Source organism: Mauremys mutica, chromosome 19 (assembly GCF_020497125.1).
Source record: "Mauremys mutica isolate MM-2020 ecotype Southern chromosome 19, ASM2049712v1, whole genome shotgun sequence".
Classification (NCBI taxonomy): Eukaryota; Metazoa; Chordata; order Testudines; family Geoemydidae; genus Mauremys; species Mauremys mutica.
Window position 1 is genome coordinate 23,322,411 of NC_059090.1, and position 22,586 is coordinate 23,344,996.

General features: G+C 45.5%; 1 protein-coding gene across 3 annotated transcripts; it reads right to left on the reverse strand.

The window, feature by feature from the left end:
• Positions 1 to 371: 371 nt before the first annotated feature.
• P2RX5 (purinergic receptor P2X 5) lies at positions 372 to 22,206 on the reverse strand. 3 transcript variants are annotated; one of them, XM_044994073.1, is made up of 12 exons: positions 22,158 to 22,206; positions 18,061 to 18,211; positions 15,481 to 15,552; positions 12,997 to 13,072; positions 11,166 to 11,262; positions 10,523 to 10,603; positions 9,129 to 9,267; positions 7,850 to 7,986; positions 6,990 to 7,083; positions 6,247 to 6,312; positions 4,689 to 4,771; positions 372 to 3,500 (listed from the first exon to the last, which is right to left on the reverse strand). In XM_044994073.1, the coding sequence occupies exons 3-12, from the start codon at positions 15,529 to 15,531 to the stop codon at positions 3,392 to 3,394; spliced, it is 933 nt and encodes a 310-aa protein (XP_044850008.1). In that variant the 5' UTR covers positions 15,532 to 15,552; positions 18,061 to 18,211; positions 22,158 to 22,206; the 3' UTR covers positions 372 to 3,391. The 3 variants fall into 3 exon arrangements, with proteins under 3 accessions (XP_044850008.1, XP_044850007.1, XP_044850006.1); XM_044994072.1 differs by lacking the exon at positions 22,158 to 22,206 and adding an exon at positions 21,060 to 21,106; XM_044994071.1 differs by lacking the exon at positions 22,158 to 22,206 and adding an exon at positions 20,354 to 20,502.
• Between the last annotated feature and the right edge of the window lie 380 nt (positions 22,207 to 22,586).

Below are 22,586 nucleotides of genomic sequence, written 5' to 3' on the forward strand. Positions count from 1 at the left end.
TTCTTGGCTGCCTTTATTCCTTTTACATTTTGCATCTGTAAGATCAGCAATAGCAGCTCTATTTTATGTTGTGTTCCCACTGTCACTGTTTGCACTAACATACAAACATTGGTAAAAACAGTATCTTTAACCATAAGCTTAATGCAATGAAATCTGAAAGGAAACACTGGCACAGAGTTAGTTTCATGGTAATATGTAATTAAATGTATATGAAACTGGACAGAAGTATCTTATTTGCTTGGATCATTACTGTAAGTGCTGTGATCCTGGGTACAGTCACTTTACAAATAGGAAATTAAAGTTACTAAAACATTTCAATCTCTTCCATGCATTGACTTTGCAGAGCAAACTTTTTTAATGGCAGATATAAAAGGCAATAAGTAGTACAGTTATGAGTCACTGTTTTGGGTTTTTAGCGGTGTTTGCACAATGCTTTCCACTGACATAATACTACATTATGCCAAAGGAAACCACAGTGTCCTATGAATCAGTATCCGTTATGGCTAATGTGAACAAACCCACAGCCAGAGATCTGGAATAGACTCACTGTTAGTATTTCCCCAAACATACAATGCATTATGGTAATATACTTCATTTTCTGCAAGAAAATCAAGGACAGACTGAGCTGTAAACTGCAGCTTTCAGCTATAGGACAAGCCCTACAATCCCTCATCAGTTTTCTTAGTGAGTGGGTACATAGTCTCACCACTTGGATGGTGACGGGGCTCTAAAGCACACAGATATACTTAGCAGTATTTCCATATGAGGAGAAAATCGAATCGTCAGTAGCATTTTTGCAAATCACCCTATTCTGAAGCATAAATTACTAACCAATGACACGGAACATTCAGTGTAAAACATTTTCCCACTAATGCTTTTTTTTTTTAAAGTAGTCTGCCCTCTATTTTAAACTTTACTTAATATTGAAACACAGTAGTTATGAAAGGGGGAAATTGACAATACTATAAATACTGTCTGCCATACTATATATTTACAGTCAATTTATCTTTGGTTTCCTGCAAAATAACATGGTCTAGTTACTTAATTCTGTCCGAGCTATTTTTCTATATTGAGTCATGCATCTTTTAAACATGGGCATTTTAGTTACACTTAGATGGGCAGCTTTATTAATAGACTTGTACTGTTCAAATGTTGTGTATGCTTTTCAAAACAAAATGGGGAAACCAGCGTGTATATGGTTAATCACCATTATCTAAATTAATACAACATACAGAAAAGACACAACATTGCTATATATTAACTCCAAGAAAAAATATCAAATTTTGTAAAGAGAAACTCCTGAGAATCCGGTAGTTACTGTTTATAAATAATCTCTGTACTGACTTACCTTTTAAAAAGTATATAGGATGGGGATCAAGTTTTGTGATGAGGGACCTAAAGCCTTCAACTCAGGAAGTGGGTTAGGTCCTTTCTAACAAGCTAGCATTATTTTGGCAGGTTAAAGTATTAGACTACAGAACAGGCCTAGCCTTGTTTTTATTTGTGATGGGCTATTTGAGTGAATCATACCGTAGTATGAGGTGATACAGCATTGTATTATATTTGTTTCAGCTTCAAAAACTACTTAAGTACAGATGTTGGCTTAGTTAAGTTTATATGGTCCTGTTTGCATCAAACCAATGCTGTCAGGTTTCACCTTAACAAGTCATTCACCAGTTGTTGTTTTTGAATTGAGTGAAAAGACTGACCTAGGACTATTATTGTTGTATTTCAAAGCAAGGCAGATTAGTCTTCACCACCTACCATTTTCATCCAAGGCTAGTGAGTCAAATTCATCCTAAGGAAGCGCAGAGCCAAGTGGAATTGACTTTTATGGTTTTGCTTCCTAGTATTTTTTCCTACCACTTTTGGGAAGTTATATCACGATCTGAATTTAGGTCATAGAGTTTTGAGAGTCAGAAACAAAGGCCCATTGTCCATTCAAAAGCCCGTGTAACAAACAAAAGTTAAGTATTAGATTTCTAACTTTTAAATAAATCCTGTAACTCGTAGTAGGTTGGGAGATACAGGATGACTTGGGAAACAAAGTCCAACTGGTGCTATTCCCGTCCCACACACCCACATTTCAAACTGTGCATAACAAAACAGCAGACATAGTAGCGCTCCCTGACTAGAGCCTGGCAGATCTAGGAACCGTGACTATCCATTCCTACTGGCAGAAGCATCAAGTTCCTCCTCTGTCAGGAATCAGTAAGTAAGGTAGAGAGGATAATCATCCATGAACCAAACAAAAAGCAAAGTGACAATAAAAAGGAGTTGCTGAGAAAAGCAGATGAAACCAACTGGTAAACGAAGGGAGGCTTGGTCATTGAATGTGCTGTCATTGACAGGTGCCTTGATGCACACTGTTAACACACTGAATATTTGATACTTTCTTTCCACATTCAGCTTCCAATGGCTGTTTGTCCAAAAGAAAATTCAGACAAAAGTGTTAACATCAGGCCAGTCATAAAAGCATTTGTCAACTTCCTTAGAAAGAAGCACCACCCAACTTGTTTCAAATATTTCCCCAGTCAGCTACCTGCTGTGCCACACTATGCTTTCTTGTACCCCAAAATGTCAAGTTACCTGGACCAATTACTAAAGGACAAACCTCATCCCTTTACTATAGGTTATTCTGGCATTTTTAAACACTAGATTTAACAAAAGTTCTGTATTTGCTCATGAGAACTTTGCCAGGCCAACTGCAAATATCACTGAGCCTGGTTGGTTTTGGAGTGGGGTTGGTAAAGAGCTTCTATGGAAATAGGAGGATACCATGGTCTATATAGTAAGGGCTCTTCCTGTGAAAACATCTTGAGAGTCACTTTACCCTGGGTATGATGTTATTCGAACTACAGACAAATTGAATGGAACGCCGGATCTCATTTATCTCAACACCAGCCCAAAGAATTTCAATCTACTCTTACAGGTAGATCATACGGGACTTGGGAACTGGCACTGCAGTGCAGCTGAACAGGTGCTGATTCTGGTTTCCCAACCTCATTCCTAACAATGTCAAATGCCACGTGTGATTGATGTCACTGACCTTTCACTAGCAGAAGCGATGCAGTGCTACAGAAGAATGCTGGTTATCTATGTATTTGCATATAAAAATGTTGCCTGGTTTCTTCTACATTTTTCTTTATAATACAAAAGTTCTGTAGCAATGACACAGGTGTCATCAGCTCAAGATAGGGAAGAATGCCTTAGGTCAGAAGGTGTGATATTTGTAGCCAACTGCTCTCTTGAACAGAATAGCTATAACTGACTTCTTCTCTGGGCATCCAATGATACAATAGACCTGACCATGGCTGTCTCCACCTCAAAGTTTGGTTGCTGTGTTTTACCATCGTAGTCTTTATGGAATGTGTTTTCCCACTGACAGACCTTAGGTCTCAACTGTCTGTAGTTGTCTCAGCTGCTCTAATGTAGCCAGCGATTCTGAGTTCTGGTTCCCATTCACTGTTCCACCTGGTAAAGACTTTCTTGAACTGGATCTGTGGGAACAAGAGGCAAGAATGGCAGTACCTTAAGTTTATTTACCTTGCTGTGAGGCAGAAGAGGAGTCTTGGTAGGACCTTCTGCATTCCCAAGAGACAGACAAATAATGTTTAAACCATTGCTTATGGAGTTGGGTAAATTTCTCCCTGGCTTGGCTAATGGACAAAACCGAGCCATTTTCATAAGCAGTCTGTTTTGACTAAACTATAAGTGTTCATAACAAACATTTGTTGTTTCAATTGATTGTTTTTTAAGGTCCATTTGTGCATCACAGAAGCTATGTTGAGTCATAGATTTTTGCATCAAGCCCGCAGTGGCCTCAGGGCACTTTGCTGGAGCTCCACACATATCCACAGGCACAAATAACCTTATCTATTCCATGAAACTCGCACTGAACTTGTGATGTCAAGTTTTTTAGAAAAAAACTTTCCCACAATTTTCTGGCAACTTCATGATTGAAACAGAGGGGTCAGTTGTTCCACTGATATAGATCTGTAAACTCCCGGTTAATTCAAGTAGATTGCACACAAATATAATCAAAAGGACCTTGGATGCTACATGAAAAATAAATGTCAACGTAACGCTCAGACTTCAGGGTTCAGAGCAATGGAGCTCTGACACTGTGACAATGTTCTATTACAGGAACTGTGTACTCGAGGTTTTATCAGATGGACGCTGGTGCAGCAGAGTGATTCAATCTGCCATTCTCAGTTGGCTGAATTCCAGTGGCCCAGAAAATGGGATCTACAGGGTCTAAGTCTGCCGTAACTGAGAGAACATGGCCCCTTTTGCATCCCAGCCAGGCCTACATCAGCTCAGCCCTGAAGCCACCCTTAAACATAGCAGCTCTTGGGCTAGAGTTGATTTTCATCTTTCTAAGTGAAAGGAAAAGGCATCCAGGGCTTTTAGTAGTTGCCATTGATTCCATTTGGCATCATTATAGATGGAGAGTCAGGAGGCCATTTGCAGCCTGAACAGTGACACAGCAGCTTCCTTATTTCCCTGACTCCAGCAATGACTTACTAAGGGAGCAGCTTAGCTATACTCATCTGTATGCGTGTAATTTCCTGGAATCAAATGCCCTCCCTCTGCAATTAAAATGTCCTGTGCTTCTATATTTCTGTCCATTTAATGATTGGACAGTATAATGCTACACACATAAATGCAACAAGAGTCCCACTTACTTCACTTCCTCATACTTTTTGCCTCGATAGAAGTTGCTCTTTTTCATCAGATACAGTAGCACCACGTCACAGAAGAAAGCCCCCTGCAAAATATTGGAGGCAGCACATTACTGTAATAAGCAACTGAAAGCAAATGCATAATCTCCCTGTAAAAATCCCCAAAGATGATACATTCTCCTCCTCCCAATCTCTCCTGAAAACTCACCTGTGCTGTGAAGCCTACAAAATGTTTGACAATGGCTACTCTTAGCCAGTGTACCGTGACTGTTGCTTATTATGGTAATCACGATCCACCCACTGTCACCTTGTGCTCTCGTCTGCGTATTGCAGCCACCTGTTCTCTCACATTCAGACTGCAAGTACTTTGAGGCTGGGACTGTCTTTGCCTTATGTGTACACAGCACCTAGCACCTTGGGGCCCTGATTATTTGCTCTGCAGTAGTGCCTAGAGTTGCCAATCATGTCTTCAATCCCAACCTTGCATGTGAAAGGCTTTAGCAAAGCAATTGTTTCCACTTTATGGGGCCAGAATACTCTAGGCTATTAGATATAACTTAATTAGATGCTCCAGGGCATCTGAGCACCTCACAACACCCCTGTGAGGCAGGACAGTGGTATTATCTATCCCCGTTGTTCAGATGGGAAACTGAGGCATGGAGAAAATACATGACTTGCCCAAGGTTCCACAGGAAGTCTGCAACTAAACCAGGAATTTAAACCAGGTCTTCTAAATCCCAGACTAGCACCCTAACTGCTGCACCATGCTTTCTCCATGTCATCCATATTTGCTTACCCAAAAATAACTGGTGACTTCCGCTACCAAGAAATGCACCCAGCTTTAAGACGGGTACATGCTGCCATGGAAAACACACCAGATTCACAAACATCAACATCCTCATTTTCTACATATGGACCAGGAATGTAGTGAGATTCTATTTAGCTTTTATTCATTAACACACCAATATGCCAATTTCCCTCAGACGGAGTATCTTGCCCAAATTGGTTTCAGACAATGGAACAAACAAGAGAAGAAAAAGACACCAAGTCACAATTCTTAGGAGGCTTTTTGTAAAGTTTACTCAGTAATAAGAATTCAGTGATAATGGGATTAATCTTGCCCTGTCTAGGCTTTCACACCATAGTCATCACCATGGTATCTGAGCTAAGAGATGTCTGCATATCACAGCTTCTTCCTTGTGCCATGTGTTGCATCTCTCAAGTGCAATAGTAGGTCTAATTTGCAGTGGGCACGGGTTAAAGGAGGAAAAGTGAAAGTCTATGGCACAGTTTATAAACTAAGCATTTCTACTGTGCTCATTACTGCAGTGTCTAGTCTCCCTAATGTGTTCTGCCATGCTGGGGTGCCCACAGCACAAAGTGTATTAACTGATGGCTCCCTTTTAAAGGCACAGACCCAACCAATCAGCCTTTCTAAAGAACTTGACTCTTTTTTCAGGCAAACTGTTTATCCTGGAAACATCTCAACCACAGGATTTGGACATGGTTCAGGTTCTGATGCTTTTCTTTCATCCCTAAAGAGGATGATACATTTACTTACTGCACCCATAAGCGCGAGTCCTGAGCCCACGTTGATTATCGTTGGAATGATGTTAAATTTACCTGCCTGAAAGAAATATAAAACACGCAGTGCTAGCCGAGCAGTTACCACAAGCTGAGCTGATGGCCACAGAGTTACACTTAGGGTAAGTTTGGCTCTATGCATGTGTTTCGTTAGCAGGACGTGATAGAAGCCACCAGGCAGAGTTACTGAGCATGCTTTGAGACTAGTGCTACATCCTAAGAGGCATGTGTTTGTCTGGTAGCAGCCTGGCCCTGCTTGCCATCCTGAGCCTGTGGCCTCACACCAGACTAGGTGTCTCCTGAATGCTGATCCTCTTTCTCCAGCTCTACTTCTCATACTACAGTGGGTATTGACAGGAAACCAAATCAGAGCTTCCATAGTCCTCGCACTGCTGAACATCACATGGACCAGTTTCCTCAACGAGCATGAGAGGTGTAGAGAGGATCCTGCAGGCTGATATTGACTAATCTATTGATCTTACTCTGAGCAGCCTAGGGCATCCCTTCAGCTTCACTCCAGGCTCTTTTCTTCCCTTTGTGTATCAAGTCAACCTGCTAGTGCCAATGAAACACTGCCTGCCAAGAATCCTTCCCCATCACAAACAAAGGGATGGTTTCGCCCTCGGGCTGCCCTTCCCCACTCTGGTGGTCTCTACCCAACAACAAAAGTCCATCCTTATTTCTTCCAGGACCAGAAATACCCTGGCATAGGCTCCTCACCTTGCCATTCACCATCACATCAAAGCGTATTCCATAGGCTTTTATCAGTGTCCTGTACTCAACTCCTTCAGCATCCCTGTAGTATTTGGCAAATCTAGAAAGCAGAGAATGCAAGAACATTGATTTTTAACCCAGTCCTCTGCCTCCCTCACATAAGAACAAGTTTGAATTCACCCTCTCTGTTCAAACCCAGGTATATTTCCCTTTAAAAATCCGGGGTATATTTGATTAACAAGCATGACCTTGTCCTAAACTTGAGGTCTCAGAGGAGCATGTGGATGGGTTCTGTATCAGCCAGTTCTTGACATCATGTTTCATTTCTAGCCTTAGCCAGAGTAATGGGAAAGCCTGTCTTGCTGGGTAGCTCCAAGCCCACTGAAATCACTGTAATGGCCTCAGCGTATATTTCCTTATCATTACAGTGGGAAACTGGAAGGTAAAAACCCTACACCTGTTCGATGTCATGACTGGAACCCATGGATCACTCTCAGTGGCTGGCTGACCCTGGTGGGGGTGATGATGCAGGAGCAGTGCTTAATGCAGAATACGAAAGACTCAGCAAAACTCATAGACGATCTCTGTAATTCTAGATTAGGAATCACTGCAAATACATCAAGACTTCGGTGTCTGCGCTGTGTGAAGGGTACTAGCTTTGCAGAGAGTGTGTGTGTGTGTGTGTGTAAGTAAACCGTGATGAACATTTTAAAAGGCCGTATACCAGAGAACCGGCATAGGTGCAGCTGAAATAGTTAGCCAGGAATAGTTAGGAACAGAATCTGATTTAACCTATGAGCTGATACTGTTACAGTGTGCCTAAGAGTTACACAGTGGTACCCAGTCCCATCACTGCCTTTGATTACCTGAAGTTGTATCCAGAGGAGATGGATTTTTCTGCAAACTTGTTATCCAGACGGCTAAAAGAATAGTGAGGGTTGCATTCTGAAGGAGGTTTATCAAGATCACAGTCCCATTCAATCTGAATTCCTATCACACCACCCTTAACGAAAGAGAGACATGTTTTCAGCAGCTTGTCCTGGTTTGTTCATTTTTAAATCACATCTGCTCCTCTGCCAAGTGTCCCTTGAGGGAGATAAAAGAGGAGAAGTAGGATGCCCTGGTCCTCCACTCATACTCAGATCAGGATGAGCCAAACTTAGGCAATTGAAGTTAATCATATTTTTCTATAGGCATCCTGGCTCTTCCCATGCTGGGCATCTGGAGACAGTTTCACTGAGAGCTTCCTCACAGTGCCCTGACACCAACTCCAACCCCACCTAGGACCCATCTGTACTCTCTGTTGTATGAGGATTTTCATGCCCCGGGTGTTCATTAAGTTCCTATTAGCTGACGTGTTCACTTTACCAAAAAGGACATTTGTCCACTAAGGGTAAAATTCTGCCCTGTGCAGAGGGCCAGCCTGAGGTCTGTGCAGCACTTAACCCTAATTGTGCAGGGACTTGAGAGGGGCTTAGGTCTTGTGCTGGCTCCTCTGTACAGGGGTGAATTTCACCCTAAGCACCAACAGCAAAATATTCTGTATTTCTTTGGACTTGAAAGGATTCCACAGATGGATGCACCAGTCAGTGGTGTATTCATGAAAGCTACGTTCCCTTTAGGGAGTATAGTTAAATGTAGTCCTGCAAGGGACCTGAACAACAGCTCTGTGTAACTCAAAAGCGTGTCCCTTTCACCAACAGGAGTTGGTCTAATAAAAGATATCACCTCACCCACCTTGTCCTTCAAGGGATACTGTTGAAGCTGGCTGTGGCAGGGAGGGTGACATTTAACATGCAAGGTCCAGGAGTTCTTTACATAGATCCAAAAGTGACATTTCAACAATGTTTTAAAAACAACATCCTGTGAACAACTCGCGCAGCCCTACAGTAACAAACCAGGGTGCTCAGCCAGACACGTAACGCACAATTGGGCAGGTGGAAACACTTCAGTTCCATGGGGTTATTATAGGCAAGAGACAAGCTGATTTTAAAGCTCAATGACCTGCCATAGTTCTGGAAATGAGAAGTCCTCATGGGGGGGAGAAGGGGAAGAGTTTTGGTCACTGGAAGGATTATCAGCTTTTCCAGAGGGGAATGTTTGTTTAGCTGGTGTGGTGTATGGGAGAATAAGGAATGTTCATACCTCAGATGCCATGTCCTGAAAGTTGTTCCCAGCCCAGCTCACGAGTTTGCCCAGGTGGAATATGGGGCAGTAAAGGTGCTGTGCACTGTAGTGGCAGTTTTTCAGGTAGGAATCATCATCAGTGTTTAGCACATTAGTCCTGCATATGGGAAACAACAGAACCAGTCTGACCTTTCTCTTTGCCTGCCCTACAGAACAGCCATAGGAAGATTCTCTTCCAAGGCCACAGAGATGAGTCTCCTCTTCAACACCCATCATAATAATCCAATAGAACAGAAAGGGCATTCTTGCCACTAACCCTATTATCCTGTGAGCATCTCTGCAGCCACCCCCAATGAATGCATCCTGCTGTGCTTGGATGCAAACAAACCCTGAGCCTGCAAATAGATCCACGCAGGCAGACTTATACCCATGCAGAACTGATGGCAAGATCAGGCTCTAAAGAAAGATCCATTTAGGCGGTGACTTTCGGGAACCATACCTGGATTGTTCCTTCAGTTTTTAAGCAGAGCCACCCATTGCAATTCTATCTTGCGTTCTCTCTCATAACAATATGCTAGAAATGCACAACTGAAGCTACCCAGAGTGGTGATGTGAAAATGCTCGTTTTGATAGAGATTTCTGTAAGTAGAGCCACAGCCAATATCTCCTGTTCCTACCTTCACACCTATCCTTACAAGTGGAAAATTGAAAATCAGCATTTTCCACATAATGCTTGCCCAGGTTATTTCATTTTTACAGCATAATAATTTGGGGTGAAACTGCAAAATGTTCTTATTTTTTACTTAACCGGTGAAAACGCAATCCCCCCATCAACTTCCCCCAGTTTGGGGAGTTGGTTTCTTTCTAAATGAAGGCCCACGTAGTCCACTTCTCTTTCCCGCGAATACTGCTGGTTGATGGACATGCTAGGTTTAGATCATGTAGGCCAGCCCAGCCCAGTTGTACTCTAGGTGTGGGAGGGGAATACCCCAATATTCAGATACATGGGCTTGTTATTCAGTTAGATTGATAAACAATCCTGTGATGGAAATTATGGGTCATATTCATCCCATTGGTCAGTGCAGTGACAGCTTGGATACACATAGCCAGACAGCTGTCAAAGATTACGTTCCATGACTGACAGTCTAAATCCAGCCACTGTTTGGCTGGGAAGCTCTCACCAGACTGAAAATCTTCCCCTAAGCTCAAATCCTTCATTACCTTCCCTGCTCCTACATAGCCAGAAACCAAATAATGTCCTCCGGTTACCAACAGGAAACAGTCACCATCCTAGATAGGAGTGCTCAGATCACATGCCCACATGCATTGAGGAGAAAAACACAGGAGCCATTTGGATTATTGACAAAAGAAAGGTTGCTGAGAGAGACAGAAACAGACAGGCAGACACTTACTTGGAGAATTTAAACTTAGGGAAGCGGATCGAGTTTTTGATGTAAACAGTGAAGTTTTCTGCATTCGCTAAAAGCGGTTTCCTGAAAGAGAGGGGGCAACGTTCTCTTGGTTTTATAGTCATTGTCCTTCTGCCCATTGTTTAGACATTTTACAGACATATTCATGTAATAAGCAGAATTGGAGTCGAATCCTGCAGAATGCCCCCTGAAGACAGAGAAAGGGCTGCTGCGCCCAGACCCCTTGGCTCCAATTGAGAACCAGTTCTGTTCCACACTCTTCCCCCTGGCCAGCCTCCCTCAGTTGTCGTGTTTTGTCAGTGAGTTGTTTGAGAAAAGGGCAGTGTTAGAGGGAGTCAAGGAATAGCAAGGGTTGGAAGATGCCCTGCAAGAAGCACGTGCACCATCTTTAGAAGGAGCAAGGTGCTGGTCCCAAGGCACCCTCAGGCAGAATTTCCTGCTGCCCTGAATATTTTAAACATAGCAGATGTTTTCTAACCTTGTGCGTTCAAGCCAACAGGAATCTCTGCAAATGCAACCCAGCGACTTATCTTCAGTTGCTTGTTAGGAAACAGAAGTCATGCTTCAAAATAAGACAAAAGCCAGGCAACTCATGCTCAGTAACAGTGCAAGAAGGGGAACATACTTGGTCTTGGACTTTTTCTCCACTGGACACCACGCTAATATTTCACACGTCCCATTGGTGTTGCTCCCAACTTTCAAACAGCGGCCAGTCTTGACCCCTATGGTGCAGACAAGGTCATGGAAAAGGTCACTCAAGGCTGGCACCTCCCTTTTCCCTGGCCCACTAGGGCAGATTAAAGCTTACTTTGTCTTCATTGAAACCCTAAATCTCCCAGCTGTGAAATGTTCTCTCCCTGCTTGAACAACTGCTCTGTTGTTGCTTTTCTGAGCAGCCTCAGGGTATCTTGGCAGGATGACTGTAATCCATTTGGTTTAGCAGAGCTCTGTTTAAATGGGCTGTAAACAAGTCAATGATCTCAAATAAAGATGGTTGAGAGTGAAGTCACTGCTGCTCCCTCTTAGTTACTGACTGGAGACATCTGGGACCATGACAGTCCCAGCAGCTCAGCATGATATTTGCTTTCATCTCCCAAGAGAACAACAGTCCAACATGGCACATCCAGGAGTTCCCTTCCTTCCAACGAGCTCTTGAGCCTTTGTTAATTGCTGACCTCAGTCTCAGGGCTGTTGGGGGGCACAGCTGACCATGCTATAATGCCCGGCTCAGGCTGGGCCTCCTGGGACAGTTGATTCAGTTTGGAAAAGCCAGGTCACTTTGGAATGCAAGAGCTGGGCTGCTGTGAATCATCAACCACCCTTTACAGCACACAGGGAGGAGGGGAGGAGGAACTGTCCCAATAACATCTATGGCTCAGGGCCAACAAGATGTGCAAGGATATGCAGTGACACCCCTCCCCCCGCAAAAAAAACAAACCCACAACCCCTCCTGGGGTTACGGCCCAGACCCAAGGTCACAGTCCCAACTGCTCTGGAGTGCCCAGGGCTCTTGCCCAGGGAGAGCAATGGACACATCCCGTATCTTGCCATCTCCTGTTAAAAAGGGAGTGTTCCTGATATCATGTGTTGCAAATACATTTTCATCTTGTGTTCCTCCTTTGTCCCTCCTTGCTGTGCACAGACCAAGTGCAGGAAAGCACAAGGACTGAATTACTCATGCTCTATCATTTCCCACTTCGCTTTCCGCAACCAGGCCTCCAAAGAGTTTTGCTGACTGGCCAGGTACCGGTGCCCAGGCCTTGCCACTACTCCAGCACACCTGTCCTCCACAGCTCTTTACCCAGTTACTCATGCCACAGACTCCCAACCTGCTGCACTCAGAACCAGAGACATGCTGTGAAATCTCTGCCCCGGGGAGATCCTTGGGGATTCTGCAATATATTTAATGCCAAGCATCAAGAATCCTGTCAGGCCCAGTTGAGGTGCTGTAGCCCGCTGACTCTGCCCGGCTGCTGCTACCAATGTGTGTCCCAAGATAGGATACAAGTCAACCAATGGTAAAATACATTAGTACTGTAATTTATGTCGGCTTTGTGCTCATGAAAAGAGAAGACTAAGAACACTGGTTAGGACCATGTGCACTGTGGGCAGGTGTGGCACCTGATTTCCCCACAGCTCTGCTGATGCATCTCCATCCTGCAGGACCCCCAGCTTCTAGTCCTGGGTTCACCTCTATGGCCACTTTCTCAAGCTCTCCCAAGGCACTTGAATCCTGACGTACATCCCGCTACTCACTGAGAGACTCCCATAACGCTCTGCCAAGACACCTCAGTCCTGACTTGCAACACCCCAGTTATTCTGACACAGGGACTCCCGTAAATCTCTCCCTCCTCCTCCAGTCGTCTTCTCAAGCTAAGTTCTTAAGTGGAGAACTGTCTTCCTCAGAAGGCAAGCTCATTGCACAAGAAGTTCAGGGGGGTGATCTCATCTCTTACCATTGCCAGCTATCACAGCTTCCCCCGCAGGGCAGTCCCTGTTCTTGCTGCACAGTGCGTCTCGAATGCCAGTACTCTGCAAAGCAGATGATTGCAGCAAGTAAGGCATGTGATAGAAAGCATAATATGCTTTCACTGGAACGCTCCTCCACATAAAACTTCCTGTACCCGCCACCCCAAAAACACTTAGATTTACATTGTGGGGGTGAAGAACTAAGTGAAAGGTTATGTCTGAACTCATGTCAGCCTCCCAAAATTCACTCATCCATTCAGGCTGGATGAACAAGTTTTTTGATAGGGGAGTAAAATATTATGGTTTTCTTTCTCCTCATCACAGTAATTGGGTGAGACTTTCAAAAAATACCTAAGTCATTTAAAAAGCGACAAAGAGTCCTGTTAGTCTATAAGGTGCCACAGGACTCTGTCGCTTTTTACAGATCCAGACTAACACGGCTACCGCTCTGATACTAAGTCGTTTAGAAACTTGAGTCCCTTGTTCTCCTAGGTCATGTAGGTGCTTTAGGAAATCCCATCCTTTCTCTCTGGCATACTTCCATGAGGATTACAAGAATGATTTCAGTAGGGTAATTAGATCACCTTTACAAAGAGCCATCAAGTGCATCCCTTATGCAATGGGGATAACATATAAAATATCATTGTCCTGGAGGAAATGTATAGTTTAACAAATGGGTGTGCATGCTAGCACTCAAGACCAGCCCTGCAGTAACAAAACAGTAATGTACCCAGGGCCTGGGTCTCTCAATCATGTTATTTGTTATGCCGTGCCAATCACTAGCATCTGAACAACTAATGGGAGAAAAACAGATTGCACTCCCCGGCTCCCACAGGTCTCTAAAAACAAGCAGAAGGAAACAAACTATTATTAAGATGATGGGATAATGCCACCTTTCCTTTAATCTAAAAACTTTCTCTGAAATAAAGCAGAGACATCCTGTTTGATTGGACACATTCTTATTCCTCTTCCATCTCTGCATGCTGTGCTAGCCTGGCCACTTGAGGGCAGTGTTGTCTTACCCAGCTAAACTCCGTTGTCTGGCAGGCCTCCAGAGTGCTTAATTTCAGATGACCTCTTCAGCCAGATATAGAGCCCAGCCAGAGGAAATGACTGTCATTAACTAGGCCTCAGCCCTGAGAGCCTGTTACCAACACACACTGGCTTTCCCAACTGCCTGACGGGTTGACCACTGCGGGTCTTTGCTACAAAAATTGGCCCAGGATAGGGCAAAGTTAGTAAGGATGCTGGTGAGATGATAAATAATGGAGCAAAACATTTCTGCATGTTTATGACCGACAGTAGCCCAGCCAGCTCAGGCTCTGGGCACTATTGAACTGGGACTCCTCTGAGTCTTTTATGATAGGATTGGAAAAAACTCCTGTTCCTTGCCTAATTTAGGACCCAATCCTGAAAAGTGCTGAGCAGGAGTTAGTGGGAACTGTGGGTGTTCAGCACCTCTCAGGTTGGGGCCTGTAACAGGGGAACTGTCCCCTTTAAGGCTAGCAGGGACCAGGGGTCAGGTAAGTGTTGGGAGAGAGGAAGTGATCTCGGGGAATAATTAGAGTTTGCAGAAAACCCAGGGTACTGTCTCTTGTAGTGTAGGATGAGGACAGGCTCCCCTCTCTCCTAGCCAACCAAGGCAAGTCTGGGAAAGAGGGCAGCAGACATTGTGTGATGGACACATAGTGGAAGGACTGCTGCCCTCTGCCTGCCCAGCGAGAAAAGGACTGAACTACAAAGCTGGGGGAACCTGGTTTAAGGCTGTGGGTCTCCTGGACAAAGGAGAGGAAGCTTGTCTGAATCCGCACACAGGCCCTAGGAGGAGGGCTGGGGAGTCCAGAATGAAGGAGAAGGGTTGTTGGCCCAACGGGCTAAAGGAGTTTGTATGTGGGAGAAGACTAGGTAGATAAGACCTCACAAAGGGGGATCCTATTTTCAGTATTCTGGCCTGACTGTAAATGATTGTAAAGAACGAAGAGGGACATAAGGCTGGGTGCCTGCAGGGTTACCTCATGCCACGAGGGAGTGCTCTGAGACCACCCCTGGCTACAGGCTCTTTCTTCTGGCATTACTGCAAGAGTCTTCCCTACACAAAACCCAGGATTGTTTCATTTGGACTCCACTTGATCTCCTCATATGACCACTCTCCCTTAGCTAAAAGGTTACCTTTCTCTAATGACGGTACGCTGTTATGGCCTGATTTCCAGTGGTGCTGAGGTCCTGCACTTCTCAATGAAGGATGCAAAGTGCTCAGCACCTCTGAAAATTAAGCCAGCTGATTCTGCCCTCCCCAAGGGCTAATCCACTTCTTCCCTTGTCGAATTACTCTTGTACAGGCCTGAGAGAACCCCTGCCTCCCAGCTCTGTTCATAGCCTCTCAAGTATTCAACTTCCTCAACTTTCCTCTATGTCCATTCGTATCCATATTTGGGGGGGGGAGTGAAGGAAGTGGGGGCAGTTCTTCCTACCTCAGAGCACGTGTCCTGCCTTTGGTTTGGGGTCACAATCAGATTTGTCATAACGAAGAAAATGTTTTCACCCTAAAAAAAAAAAAAAGAAAAGAAAATTTATAAGCCCTTTTTAACTCCTAGGATCTGCTTTAAAACATTAGTGCTAATAAGAAACCATCACAGCATATGTGTTGTTTTATAATAATAAAACCTAGTTCTTAGCTAGCACTTCTCAGGTGGTAGCGTCTTCAGCTGATCAGTCTTTCCCACTAATCTGATTCAGTCCATAGTTTAGGAGCACCTGGTCCTGGAGTCCTCACTGGCACAAAGGGCTTGTCTACACTGGCAATTTACAGCACTGCAGTTTTCTCGCTCAGGGGCGTGAAAAAAACCCACCCCTGAGCGTGGCAAGTTTCAGAGCTCTCTCCCAGCACTCTGCCACGACTACACAAGCCACGTTAAAGGCTGCCGCAGCAGTGCTTTAGCATTGCCAGTGCAGACTAGCCCTAAGCTCTCACATAGCAGCATCTGCAAGTAATGCCTTCTACCATCTCCAGGTGATGAGGAGACGCCGTCCCATCCTGGCAGGCAATGACCTGGCCTGTTATACACACCCTGGTCACATCTCATCAGAACTACAGCAATGGGATAGACCTGGGCATGAAGCCTTCTGTGCTTAAGAAATGCCAGCTCTCCTCCACTCTGTCTACACTAGCGTCCTATAGAACAGCAAGTCAGGGTCCAGGTCTTGGTCCTTACCCTCAAGGTGCTCAATGGCCGGTCTCAATAAGTACGCGTAAAGGAGCCTAAAGCTCCAGGATAAGGACTGTGGTCAACAACTCCACGCCTCAGGCCTGATGGAACTGTCCGCCACACAGGTAAGGCTCACCTGTGCAGGAGACAGTGCTTCTTTAGGGGCTGGTCCCAGACTGTGGAATGAACGCCCCCAGAACCAAGGACCATCCCAAATTCTCACCACCTCCTGCTCCAAATGCCATCTGCGCGTCTCCAACCTGCCTTCTTCAATATAAACTCAGAGCAACAGGCACATAAAAACAAACAATCGCTACCAAAACAAAATGCTCCACTGCACATACAGTTCTCCCTGTAGAGAGAGGATGACAGAAAGGCTAAACCACGTGCATCAGATGTTGGTCACACTGCTTAATGCACTACTGGAAAGTGCTCAGATACTATAGTGATGAACGTGGGATAAGAACCTATATAGGATAGAATAGATTTGAATTGCTGCACTGACATACAGACACAAGCATGCTGGTTCTGTATTATTAATAGCATTGGCTAAATATGCTGGAAGAGATGTTCTATATCCACACCAGGGAGGGAGGGGTTCTGATGCACTGTGTGTCCATGGTTAGCCGATGAAATACACTTTATTTAGTGGAACATTACTTGGCTTTTAAAAATACATTTGGCTCTACCATCACATCCTGTTTTGCTGCATCGATTATTACTGGGGCCAGCCACCAGCAGCACCTGGGGCATTTGGGAGTGGAAATGCATTAACCTTGAAGCATAATCAAGAGGATAAACCAAAAGCTCTGGAGACCTAGGGAAGCAGCATTTACCAGCTCCACTCACTCTGCTTTCAAAGTACAGTCCCTTCTTGTGTAAGTTCTATGAGCAGCTGCCATCTGGCAATTGAACAAGTTGGGATAGAAAAAGATGTGTGTTCATGTAGAGGTTCACCACCACAAACCTTGCTGCTATGACAGTGGGAGTTTCCCAGTATTCTCCAGTAACAATCCAGTAACTGGTGCTGCTGCAGCAGCATGCTGCATTACTGCAGTATTTGTGATAAAGGAATCAACCACGGCATATTTTACTTTATGATTTTTTTGCAGAGCAAACCACTCCCTGCCTCTGCTGAACTGTGTGAAGCAGCTCAGTGTCAGAGCGAAACTGTCTGTGCAAGCAAAAGTGGATGTGCAAACGGCCACTGGTGAGTGCAAGTCGGACAGCTCCCAATCCAGTCCTCACTTATCCAGTATGTGCACTCACAAGAATTCCACTCAAACAGGGGCCAGCCCACATCTGCAGGTACAGCTGGTCAAGGAAATGGGCATGTGTGACACTTGGAATTAATGGAGCAAGGAGCCAGGAAGGTTAAACTAGAGCAGCTCACATACTCAGCGCCACCATCCTCTGATTCCTCTGCCTCCCCCTCAGATAGGCACTGCATTTACTCATGCCTGCTCTGTTCAGGTAGAGCCTAATCCAGCATATTGCTTAAGCATGTGCTTAACTTTAAGCAGGTGAGCGTCTCAAGTCAATGGACCACTCACCTGCATAAATTTATGCATATGCTTAAATGCTTTGCTGGCTCAGCACCCTGGCCTGACATCCATCCGAGGCCGAGAGGAGGCTGGCTGAGCATTTGCTGGAAAGAGCTAAACGGAGGCACAGAGCTCAGATTCTCTGGTAGCCCCTCTCCTGGGCATTCACAGCACTACAGGGACTGGCAACTTCATTCCAGTCGCCAATAGCGACCAAGCAGGAATTAGCCCCCAGTCTTTCTAGATAAAGAAAGTGAGGAATAAAGCAAAGAGGACTCAGCAACAGAGCCACTGTGCAAACCTGTGGGGGAATGACATAGTCGGCGACGTCCCACAGCCTCTCTCCCAGCTCCGAGGTGTTGGTGAAAGCCACACCCTTCAGCTTGGTGATGACGGAGCTCTGGATGGAGGTGTCCGAGTCCTGGTAGCCTTTCTTGACGACAAATACCCACCTGTGAGCAACACAGCAGGCAGCAGCATTAGCCAGGACGGCCAGCCAAATGGGCCAATGTGGCAAGTTAGCTAGAGAAGGGTTGTGCCGAGGTAAAGCACGATTCAAGGGTAAATCAGAATATACAAGTGATACCAAACCCCTCTCAGCCACAGCTCCAAATTTAGGTTAAACCCTTTGATGCAAGTCACCTGTCCAGCAAATCCCCTAATGACCTCAACTGCTAAATGTTTCCAAAGCACCCAAAACACTGTGGCTAACAGAATATGCAGCACTTTCCATCCGTCAATCTCACAGCACTTGCCAAGGGGTCAGAGTATCATTATTCTCATTCTACCCATGGGGAAAAGTGAAAGGAAGCAACTTGCCCAGCATCACACTAACTCAGTGGCAGAGCTGGCAATACAACCCAGGCCTCCGGACTCCAGCTCCCCAGCTCAGCTCCCCATCCGCAGCCAGATCGAGGGGGTGGTATTGCGTATCTGGTAGCGTACATAGTCCAAGCCCAGGTAATTCTTGCCTAAGCAAAGCTCCCATTGATGTCTATAGGGAAGAGTGAAGACCCTCGCTCTATCTGTTAGTATCATCCTGCTCTGCTACATACCTGGGATTTACTGACGCCTAAAACAGATGACGTTTGTTTTGGGAGAGTCATTTTTGGCATCTAGCAGATGTATTTACTGGAGAGACCCAAGCAGCCCCCAGGACTCTGCCTGATCACACAGATAAATAATACACATTTTATAACCTGCCACAAAATTCCAGCCCTGTAGCAGGTCACTGCTAGGGAGATGCAGCCCAGGAAGGTGGGCAGGGATTTGCTTACAGAAATCCACAGGGAATATTCCCATTATCCTGGAGCCGTCACCTCAGCACCAGTGCCATCTTCTGAGCAACGCGCGCACCTCGGATGGCTCAGACGCTGCCAGCATGAGGAACAGCTCTGTGTGTGGCACAGACCTTCCTCAAGAGACTGGGAACATGAGTCCCACCCACCAAGACGCTATGTAGTGAACAGGATTGCTGAGACCCGAGGGACTGGAAGCTGAACCCGCACAGCTGAGGAGGGATCACCCCTGCATCCCTCCTTAGCATGGCTACCCTGGATAGGGGGTCAAAGCCAAAACTGAAGCCTCACCACCCCAAGCTGGGGCTGGGGGCCAAAGCCGAAGCCCAGGGCCTCAGCCCCAGACAGGGGGCCTGTAACCTGAGCCCTGCAGCCCTTGGCTCAGCTTCGGCCCCAAGTGGTAGGGCTTGGGTTGGGTCCCGGGCCCCAGCAAGTCTAACACTAGCCCGGGTGAACCCATTAAAACAGGGTCGTGACCCAGCTTGAGAACCCCTGCACTAGGCCCAATCACAGTCAAACTGCTGTCACGTCCCCTCTGATTTCTCCTCCCCGAGCTAACTAATCCTCGGCTTTGCAATCTCTCATTGCACCCAAGAACTCTAACTAGCCTCCCTTCCTGATTCCCACTACGATCCAACTGTTCGGGGGGGGTGGAGAAGTAAAGCCCTTGCAGAAGTGAATGAGGTGCCTGCCAGCTGTCAGTCACCAAGACAATGTATCGGGGTGGGGGGAGAGGGAGAGAACCTCAGGCAAGATACATGACCGGGTTATACAGCAGGTTTCACTGGGCGGGGAGCAGGCAATGATTGTAGGAACCCTGGGAATGCACCAAGGACTGAGCAAGCCACTGAATGCAGCAAGTCCAAGCAGCTGCCACGAGGGCTGGGGATAGCAACATCACATGCCTAACTCCTGCCTGCTTTTAGAGGCAGATTAAGAATAAACCAAGAAAGTCTCCCCACCCCCACCCCGCACCCCCCTGCAAATTCTCAAACTTTCTTGTCTTCCCAAGAAAAAAGGCTTTTCGCAGTGTGGACTTGACAGTGACCCACCAGTTTGAGGCAGGTCTCTAGTTCCCCATTCGAATGTAACACGGCATCCATCCAGTGTGGGCAGATGTGCCCGAGCTCCAGGGCAGCTCATCTGAATGCACACTGATGAATAATAAAATCATCATACTAATGCCATTGATCACTGTGCCTGAGATGCAAGCCCAGCCTAGCAGCAAAGGGGTTAACACCACAACAAGCACATTCAGTTATATGGTACTACAGAGATGCATGGGGCTATACTCACCAATGGGAACAGCCCATTCACCCCGTGTTTTCAATGTCTCCCAGGCAGAAGTCACTTTAGTATCCTCTTTTCTCAGGGGAGGGGGTACAGGATTCCTCCTTTAACAGCTCACACATGCCAGGCTTCTGAGACGCCATCCCTGCTCTGCTAACTAATGTACACACAGACAGCAACTGTGCACCTTTCTATAAATAAACCCAACCGGCAGAGTGACTCTGCTATATTTATTCAGTTATGGTGGGGGAAGGGGCGGGGGCACTCAAAGGACAAACAGCTAAGCTGGTGTTTTTGGTTGGAGACTCTTACAAATAGCATCCTGGATCATTCTGGGAAGTCCCTGACACTCAAGGAGGAACAGCACATGCATTACACATAATTCATCAGCCTGTTGGGACATGGAGCTTGATAATTCAGGGCCTGTGAGGAGCGAAGCATTGAGTTCAGTGAGAGATGAGGGTGCTCAGGATGTTGCAGGACTGGATCCTCTCTAAGCAGTGCTGGAGCCGTCACCATGCCAACCCGTCCTGCTCTGAATCGACACGCATGCCACCTCTCTCCGCATTCCCATCACTGCCCCCTATTCCGGCTTGCTCAGCAAAGGAATTTGCCACTCAGTACTGGCCCGTTTTGCTCTCAGTTCAATCAGACAGCCACTATCACACCCAGAATCCTGCATTTAATAGAGTCACACGGGGTCAAACCTCACCTGGCACATCCCGAGTGTCAGCAATAACAGCCACAAACGCTTCAGCTTCTAATAGAGGTTAGCTACAGTGGCTTGGGACCATAATTACAGAATACTGAAATAAGGATATAAATAATACATCGTAAGGCAATAGTAACATTTGCTCTCTTTTTAAACCTAATGATAATCTTAAATGGTAATGGGGGAAGGGAAAGCTAAGTATTTCTACTGGGGGAATCTAGATATTAGCCTCTTACATTACACAAAATCCCTATTTTGATTAGGAAATTCAAGCATTCATATTCAGGCAGGTAAAGCATTATAGAGCCTGTACATACAGTCTCTCAAAACAGCCAGGGCACCAAGCTCCATTGGGATGTAACAGATAATATCATATGCACAGAGTGTCCCTGACCGCACTTACCCCACCAGGTAAGCCAGGATGGACAGCTGCACCACTCGATAGAGAATTCCCACCTTCTTGTTCTTCGCAATGACATATTTTTCGGTTTTATAATCAAAAAGCGACAGACACAGACCCTTCCAGCCGACCTGCCCCATTCTCCCTGCTCACTCTGCATCAGTGACAGATCGAAAAAGCAGCACTGGATTATTCACACGTGCTTTGCATTGAAACCTGACCACACCAATCCCTGTAAAAAAACTGCCTATCTCCACCCTCCTCCTCAGCTGCTGTCAAGCAAGCAGAAGCACTTTCCTTACAGCCAGTACTGCAGTAACAAGAAAGGGATTCTCGCTGACCTCATATGCAAAGAATTCACCTGCCCAGGCACAAGTCCCTGATAAATTCTGTCAGCCCCAGAAAGTGCTGGATTCTCGCGTTCCTTTCCCCACAATCCAGAAACAATGATCATTAAAACAGACATAGGGCTGAGCCTTTAAAACCAGAGAGCTGTATTCTCTCTCTCTCTCAACCTGAGGAGCCAAATCCTAAAGTCCTTGCTCACTTTTATTCAGTTTTTATTCTGGCAAAACTCTCACTGACTTCCTTGGGAGTGTGCTGCAGCAAGGAGAATTTGGCCCATCTGGAATAATCCAAAAATCTCACAATGGCAGAAACGCCCTCCCCCAGCACAAAGAGCAATGCAGAAGACTAACCTACAGATTCTATAAACACAACGAGGAGTCCGGTGGCACCTTAAAGACTAACAGATTTTATGACTGTCTGTAGCAGGTGGCTAAACAGCTGGAGATGAAAAACATAAAAATAAATATGGCCAGGTTACAAAACATATTTTTAGAAAAGTAAATTATTTTACTTATATTACAATCAGCACCTTGGGTTACCAAACCAAAATATTTTAACCAACTGATAGATTTTATTGTACATTTGATAGGTTAATTATTCGCACTAGTTGGTGAAAATAAACTAGTCAGTGTCTAATCAATATCATTTTCTAACTGTCTAGAAGAATGTTGCAATACCAGGTCTGCAGACAAGCAGGGGAATGGTTATTTGTTTTTAAAATGGCTGTTTCCGACAGAATAATTTTAAAACAATAATGGAAACATTTCTATAGGTCTTAA